Source organism: Phocoena sinus, chromosome 6 (genome assembly GCF_008692025.1).
Source record: "Phocoena sinus isolate mPhoSin1 chromosome 6, mPhoSin1.pri, whole genome shotgun sequence".
Taxonomy (NCBI): domain Eukaryota; kingdom Metazoa; phylum Chordata; class Mammalia; order Artiodactyla; family Phocoenidae; genus Phocoena; species Phocoena sinus.
This window is the reverse complement of record NC_045768.1, coordinates 57,738,456-57,747,138: the sequence shown is the minus strand read 5'-3', so window position 1 is coordinate 57,747,138 and position 8,683 is coordinate 57,738,456. Positions and strand designations below refer to the sequence as shown.

General features: G+C 40.1%; 1 protein-coding gene across 4 annotated transcripts in view; it reads right to left on the bottom strand.

Annotated features, from left to right (window-relative positions):
• Window positions 1–1,800: 1,800 nt before the first annotated feature.
• The window catches only part of KDM4C (lysine demethylase 4C), a 428,305-nt gene continuing 421,422 nt past the window's right edge, over window positions 1,801–8,683 (bottom strand). For all 4 annotated transcript variants that reach the window (XR_004350380.1, XR_004350379.1, XM_032634921.1 and 1 more), the window contains exon 22: window positions 1,801–2,811. Coding sequence is in view for 2 of the 4 variants with exons in the window: in XM_032634921.1 (XP_032490812.1) it covers window positions 2,635–2,811 (177 nt within the window). In the remaining 2 variants the exon portion in view is untranslated. The remainder of the gene's footprint in view (window positions 2,812–8,683) is intronic.

Below are 8,683 nucleotides of genomic sequence, written 5' to 3'. Positions count from 1 at the left end.
TCTGTGAAGCCATGTGATATTTTAGTGGATGCTTCTTCTCAGTTTCTCTTCAGATGAACTAAACAAAAGTACCTTAATAAAAGTAAACTGACAAGAATCACATTGTTCTCATTTCAAACACATATAAAGGAACTAAAATGTTGTGAAATATGCCAGGCAGTTTCACTAATCCTGTAACCTCCAGAAAAAGGGCTTGTAATCAGAATTACATAATAACTGTCCAGCCAGAAATTCTTTTTTTAATACTAGAAGGACTTCACCTGATTTCACGCTACACATACACACTATAAATATAGTTAGTTTAATGCAAAGAAATTAAAATTACAATTGAGCTGTCACACGGTAAAGTGAAACAGCTTTACTGGTCTGTCAGGTCATAGAGCTAATAATGACTTTATGCAGAATGCAGTGAAACAGAGGTATCTTTCTCAAGAGCCAGAGTGCACTTGTGGCCAGCACTATTTTGCTTAGGCCGTATACAGCTGTACTTGATTATAGGAACATTAGTTAAGTGAGACCATAAAAAACAGCTGTATTTGAAATCACATAGGACTCTGCACATTTTCTCCCTGTGGCAGCCAATCAGAAATCTTGCTGACAGGCAAACTTGTACAAAACAAATGATCCTATTTAGATTAATTCCTCTTAATGCCTTACACAGGCCTACTTCCCTGGCATATTGTGGAGACAGCAGGTCAGTTCCACTCAAAATGTGGAGATAGAAAAGGCAAGCTTGATTACTTGATAAAATATATGACTATACTGGCAGAAAATGTGGAGTGCTTAGTCCTTGTAAAAATGTGGCTGATGGGCTCTTCCCCAGCTCAGAGTTCAGCCATGAGGCACTCTGGAAAATGAGCACTCAGCCAGCTAGCAGTCTGCAAAACCAAGTTCTAACTGTGGCTCTGTCACTACTGTTTCATCTTCACTCTCTACCCAGTAACATGATACATCCACACGTTTTGCCATAAAACTCTGAAATGCCCTCTAATGCCTAGCTCTGGGCTTTGGTCCACAGGATGTTAACCAACATCACAAACAGATCTAAAATTTGCTTACTTGGCTGGCCTCTCTGCCTCTGCCAGTGACCTGAGAACATACCTGGGCTAGCCCACTGAGTCCAGTGGGCTGATGGGGACACATGGAGCAGACGTGTGAGCTGGCCCAGGCCGAGGTCAACACAGCTGCCTAGCCAAGCCCAACCTAGATCAGCCAACCTGCAGACTCATGAGCAAAAGAAGTGCTTCTCATCACAGGACACAGATTTTGCAGTTGTTTGTTACGCAGCATAACTGTGGCCATAGTTAACTGAAGCATTACTGTGTGACCTTGGGCAAGCCCTCTTCCTTCCTCTCCTCCATTGCTCATCTATAAAGTGATGGGAGGGATTGGAGGATCCGTACAGCCCCTTCTAATGAAGCTGAGGACCAAGAAACCTGGGATGAAAAGAGCTCCAGACTCCAGAGGCTCAGATTTCTTCCAGGCCTAAAGATGGAGCTGAGGAAAACACTTCATCAGGCACTGTGGGCAGGTAGAGGAGCTTTGTCCCCAGTGGTATAGCCATCAATGTCTCACAGTGTGTCCACAGTTATGTAATCAGTGAGAGAAGAAGTTCTGACAAACCTGGGCCCCTGAATGTCCACAGAGCCAGCTCTCCCAAAAAACTTATTTTCTATAGGTTTAAACCTAGACAAATAAGCAAGTTAGAAGACAGGATTGGAGAAAATGGAAATCTTTATTTTTAAACACTAGTACATTTCCAAGCTGTTTCAAAAAGGAAAAATCATATTACTTCAAAACTATGCATCAAAGCATATTTATTTTAAACTCTAATCTTACAAACACATAATGAAAGAAACATATATTTTATAAATATCTACTCAGAATATGTATTATGGAAAAAAAGTATTTAAAAATAACAGCCCCAGATCTCCCTCTTTAAATATATAAAATTCCCATACAATTCATAAGAATTCTTTCTCAAGAGCCAAAAACTTCACAAAGGCCAACAACTCAGTTCTTATCAGACACAATCAAAAGTAAAACGGATATAAAAAAATGTAAAATTTCTGTACAAGGGAAATGCAGGTAGCATATGGGTAAATCTCATTACCATCCATGCCATTTGTGTTTTAAAAATGTTTTATAAAAACTGCCATTTAAAACAAATAAGTGAGAGTCCTTCCCTGACTGTGGAAAATATATAAATTATCACCCTCCCACCTGGGAATCGAGGCTCCCACCTGCTAATAGGGTTGAGGAGAGAAGTCTCCATGTGGTTCCTGAATAGGGACTAAGTAAGCCACACATGGGGATCCACCTCCTCTGGCAGTGGCTTTTTTCGATGGGTGATTCATTATTATTCCCTTCTACTTAGAAAAATTCTTTGGGATCATAGGAGACAACTGCTCAGAAGTAAATGCAAGACTAGGAGACAACTTCAGATTGTGGTATCCGATTAATAATGTGTATTTCGTGGTTTTGGTGACCAAACTCTGGGAAGCCTAATTTTCCACTGTCAGAGACACAGCCCGTCACCTACCCCAGCAAAACACATGGCACAGCCCCAGGCTGTCCCTTCATCGTTCCTCTTCTGGCGCAAGTCATTCTGTTGCCTGCAGCAGTGTAGGTAGACTATTGCCTCTTCTGACACTTCTTCTGGAAAGAGCTCTTCAAAAACGTGCGGTAGACGGGGTCATCCACATATTCGTTCTTAAACCTGGAGCTCAGCACTCTCTGTCTCTTTTTCTCCCCTTGGATTATGTCCGTTCCATAAAATGTGTCTTCAAATCGCATATCAGAGGCTGTGGACTAAGAACAGCCAGTGTTACACTGCAGAAAGGCAGGCACTTGACAGCAAAAGAACGGACAAAGATCTGACTCAGTCAGCAGTGGGGAGGGTGCTGAGGCCCAGGGAGGAGGCCCCACGCAGGGGCCTTGGAGCCCCCCCACCTGCTTCCATTTAGCTCAGTTTTCTTCAGGATCTCCAACCCCCAGGGACCTTCCCCAACATGAGCAGGACTAAAGTCTTCTCATTTAAATCTCCCTCACTCTTCATGCCCCGTCTTGGCTCCTGCCCAACCAGGTATGTGACAAAATTGTCCACAGTCATCTCTAATTCATCCCTATTCCTATTTACCTCTGGGCCTCTGTCCCCACCACTTCCCTGAAACTGTCCTTGCTCAAGTCCTAGTTCCTAGGACACTTCTCTCCCCTAAATTTATGTGACTACCCTGTCACCTAACTCTTGCATGAAGCTCTCTGTCATTCTGTAAGCCCTCCTCCTCCTCTGGCTGCTCACCGTGGATGTCTCAGCGGCTCCCCTTTCTTAACTATTTGCTCAACTCTGATGCCCCTGAGGCTTTGTGTGTGGCCTTTTCCTTGCCACATATGCTCCCTGGGCCTGCCCACCCTCACAACTTCAATTTCAACATCAACTGCAAAGATGCTCACATCTCTCGCCCCAGTTCAGACCTCCACCTGTGCTCAGGCCTGCAAACATGTCCAACAACCCAGCAGGCATCTCAAAGTGTTTATACTGGAGGCACTAGTATAACTAGTCCAACCTAAAGTGAACTCAAATTCTTCCTTCTCCATCTCTGTCCTTGCTGTATTCAATGAACAGCAGCACCATCCCCATCAATTCTAGCTACACTGATCAGAAACCTGAAAGTTATAAACTCCCCCTTGTCCCTCCCCTGTCCAGGACCCCTCCTACATGTACCTTGAAGCCCTCCATCCTTTCTTCTTTAACCCTACTGACCCCATGGCCCTCACACTTCCTGTCCTAAACCACTGTAACAAATGCTGCACCCCAGTCTATTTTTCACAGAACCACTAGAAGAAAGCTCTCTAAAATCTCTGATTATATGACACCCTTGCTGATAGTCTTTCAATAGCTCTACTGCCTTCAAGATGATGTCTACGTTTCCTAGGCTGGACATACATAATCAGGCATAATCTTACCCCTTGCTTGGATTAGACTGAATTATTTGCAATTCCCGGCCACACCTTACTGGTTCATGCCCCATCATCATTAGATGTATTGTTTCCTTTGCATAGAAAATATTCTATCCTCTCTGCCACTGACAAATGTGAGGTTCCTTCTTTTGGGTTCCTGTAACACTCTACATGTCAGTGTAGTAGAATGAGGGCAGTGGCAGAGATATGGGGTAGGTAAGTGTCTCCCCATAGGGGGTGCCTTGAACCCCTTCACGGTGAGGATATTAGGGACTATGAACTGAATTTTATACATGTTCCCAACAGCAAGGAATGTGCCCTGACACAGTCACTGCTCAGTAAGTGATAGCTAGGCAAAGGAATGTGGGCTTTTTCTGTTATGCTTACGTAAAGCTCACTTTTTTTAAAATTTAACTTTTATTTTATATTGGAGTGTAGCTGATTTACAATGCTGCATTAGTTTCATGCGTACAGCTGATTCAGTTATACGTATACATATAGTCATTCTTTTTCAGATACTTTTCCTATATAGGTTATTACAGAATATTGAGTAGAGTTCCCTGTGCTATACACAGTAGGTCCTTGTTATCTATTTTATATATAGTAATGTGTATATGTTAATCCCAAACTCCTAATTTATCCTTCCACCCCCCATTTCCCATTTGGTAACCATACTTTTGTTTTCAAAGTCTGTGAGTCTGTTTGTTTTGTAAGTAAGTTCACTTGCACAGTTTTTTTTTAGATTCCACGTATAAGTGATATCATATGATATTTGTCTTCTCTCTGACTTAGTTCACTTAGTACGATAATCTCTAGGTCCATCCATGTTGCTGCAAATGGCATTATTTCATTCTTCTTATGGCTGAGTAACATTCCATTGTGTGTGTGTATACACCACATCTTCCTTATCCATTCCTCTGTCGAAGGACATTTAGGTTGCTTCCATGTCTTGGCTATTGTAAATAGTGCTGCAATGAACATCTGGGTGCGTGTATCTTTTTGAATTATGGTTTTCTCCAGATATGTGCCCAGGAGTGGGATTACTGGATCATATGGTAGTTCTATTTTTAGTTTTTTAAAGATCCTCCATACTGTATTCCATAGTGGCTGTATCAATTTACATTCCCACTAACAGTGCAAGAGGGTTCCCTTTCCTCCACACCCTCTCCAGCATTTGTTGTTTGGAGACTTTTTTTTTTTTTTTGCTGTATGCGGGCCTCTCACTGCTGTGGCCTCTCCCGTTGTGGAGCACAGGCTCCGGACACACAGGCTCAGCAGCCATGGCTCACGGGCCCAGCCGCTCCATGGCATGTGGAATCTTCCCAGACCGGGGCACGAACCCGTGTCCCCTGCATCAGCAGGTGGACTCTCAACCACTGCGCCACCAGCGAAGCCCTGGAGACTTTTTAATGATGGCCATTCTAACTGGTGTGAGGTGATACCTCCTGGTATTTTGATTTGCATTTCTCTAATAATTAGTGATGTTCAGCAGCTTTTCATATGCCTCTTGGCCATCTATATGTCTTCTTTGGAGAAACATCTATTTAGGTCTTCTGCCCATTTTTTGATTGGGTTGTTCATATTTTTTAATATTGAGCTGCATGAGCTGTTTATATATTTTGGAGATTAATCCTTTGTCTGTTGATTCGTTTGCAAATATTTTCTCCCATCCTGTGGGCTGTCTTTTCATTTTTTTTTTTATGATTTCATTTGCTGTGCAAAGCTTTTAAGTTTAATTAGGTCCCATTTGTTTACTTTGTTTTTATTGTCATTACTCTAGGAGGTGGATTAAAAAAGATCTTGGTGCGATTTGTGTCAAAGAGTATTCTCTTTATGTTTTCCTCTAAGAGTTTTATAGTATCTGGCCTTACATTTAGATCTTTAATCCATTTTGAGTTTATTTTTGTGTATGGTGTTAGAGAATATTCTAATTTCATTCTTTTACACATAGCTGTCCAGTTTTTCAGCACCACTTACTGAAGAGACTGTCTTTCCTCCGTTGTATATTCTTGCCACCTTTGGCACAGACTAGGTGACCATAGGTGTGTGGGTTTATCTGTGGACTTTCTATCCTGTTCCATTGATCTATGTTTCTGTTTTTGTGCCAGTACCATACTCTTTTGATGACTGTAGCTTTGTAGTATAGTCTGAAGTCAGGGAGCCTGATTCCTCCAGCTCTTTTTCTTCCTCAGGATTGCTTTGGCTATTTGGGGTCTTTTGTGTTTTCATACAAATTGTAAACTTTTTTATTCTAATTTTGTGAAATATCCCCTTGGTGATTTCATAGGGATTGCGTTGAATCTGTAGATTGCTGTGGGTAGTATAGTCATTTTGACAATATTGATTCTTCCAATCTAAGAACATTGTATCAATATATCTTTCCATCTGTTTGTGTCATCTTCAGTTTCTTTCATCAACATCCTAATAGTTTTCAGAGTACAGGTCTTTTGCCTCCTTAGGTAGGTTTATTCCTAGGTATTTTATTCTTTTTTGATGTGATGGTAAATGGGATTGTTTCCTTAATTTCTCTTTCAGATATTTTGTTGTTACTGTATAGGAATGCAAGAGATTTCTGTGTATTAATTTTGGATTCTGCCACTTTTCCAAATTCACTGATGAGCTCTAGTAGTTTTTTGGCAGCGTCTTTAGGATTCTCTATGTATAGTATCATGTCATCTGCAAACTGTGACAGTTTTACTTCTTTTCCAATTTGGATTCCTTTTATTTCTTTTTCTTCTCTGATGGCCCTGCTAGGACTTCCAAAACTATACTGAATAAAAGTGGTGAGAGTGGATATCCTTGCCTTGTTCCTGATCTTAGAGGACATGCTTTCAGCTTTTCACTGTTGAGAATGATGCTAGCTGTGGGTTTGTCATATATGGCCTTTATTATGTTGAGGGAGGTTTCCTCTATGCCCACTTTATGGAGATTTTTTTATCATAAATGGATGTTGAATTTTGCTGAAAGCTTTTCCTGTATCTATTGAGATGATCATATGGTTTTTATTCTTCAGTTTGTTGACGTGCTGTATCACACTGATTGATTTGCGAATATTGAAGAATCCTTGCATCGCTGGAATAAATCCCACTTGATCTTGGATTCGGTTGGCTAGTATTTTGTTCATGATTTTTGCATCTGTGTTCATCAGTGATATTGGCCTGTAATTTTCTTTTTTTGCGGTATCTTTGGTTTTGGTATCAGGGTGATGGTGACCTCACAGAATGAGATTGGGAGTTTTCCTTCCTCTGCAATTTTTTTGGAATAGTTTCGGAGGATAGGTGTTAACTCTTCTCTAAATGTTTGATAGAGTTCATCTGTGAAACCATCTGGTCCTGGACTTCTGTTTGGTAAAAGTCTTAAAATCACAGTTTCAATTTCAGTGATTGGTCTGTTCATATTTTCTATTTTTTCCTGGTTCAGTCTTGGAAGGTTGTACCTTTCTAAAAACTTGTCCATTTCTTCTAGGTTGTCCATTTTATTGGCATATAGTTGTTTGTAGTAGTCTCTTATGATCCTTTATATTTCTGTGGTGTCAGTTGTAACTTCTCCTTTTTCATTTCTGATTTTATTGATTTGAGCCCTCTCCCTTTTTTTCTTGATGAGTCTGGCTAAAGGTTTATCAATTTTATCATCTCAAAGAACCAGCTTTTAGTTTCATTGATTTTTGTTGTTGTTTTCTTCATCTCTATCTCATTTATTTCTGCTCTGATCTTTATGATTTCTTTCCTTCTACTAACTTTGGGTTTTGTTTGTCCTTCTTTCTCTAGGTGCTTTAGCTGTAAGGTTAGGTTGTTGTTAGGTTTGAGCTTTTTCTTGTTTCCTGAGGTAAGACTGTATTGCTATAAACTTCTCTTTTAGAACTGCTTTTGCTGTGTCCCATAGGTTTTGGATTGTCATCTCTTTGTTACCATGTGTCTCTAGGTATTTTTTGATTTCCTCTTTGATTTCTTCAGTGACCCACTGGTTGTTTAGTAACATACTGTTTAGGCTCCACGCGTTTGTGTTTTTTGCAGTCTTTTTTATGGGACTGATTTCTAATCTCATAGTCTAGTGGTCAGAAAAGAGGCTTGATATGATTTCAATTTTCTAAAATTTACTGAGGCTTGCTTTGTGACCCAGCATGTGATCCATCCTGGAGAATGTTCTATGTGCACTTGAGAAGAATGTGTATTCTGCTGCTTTCAGGTGGAATGTCCTGTAAATATCAATTAAGTTCATATGGTCTAATGTGTCATTTAAGGCCTGTGTTTCCTTATTGATTTTCTGTCTGGATAATCTGTCCATTGATGTAAGCGGGGTGTTAAAATTCCCCACTATTATTGTGTTACTGTTGATTTCCCCTTTTATGGCTGTTAGAATTTGCCTTAAATATTGACATGCTCCTATGTTGAGTGCATATATATTTACAATGTTATATCTTCTTTTTGGATTGATCCCTTGATCATTATGTAGTGTCCTTCTTTTTCTCTTGTAACAGTCTTTATTTTAAAGTTTATTTTGTCTGATATGAGTATTGCTACTCCAGGTTTCTTTTAATTTCCATTTGCATGGAATATCTTTTTCCATCCCCTCACTTTCAGTCTGTATCTGAAGTGGGCTCTTATAGACAGCATATATGCAGGTCTTGTTTTTGTATCCATTCAGCCAGTCTATGTCTTTTGGTTGGAGCATTTAATTCATTTACATTTAAGGTAATTATTGATATATATGTTCTTATTGCCAT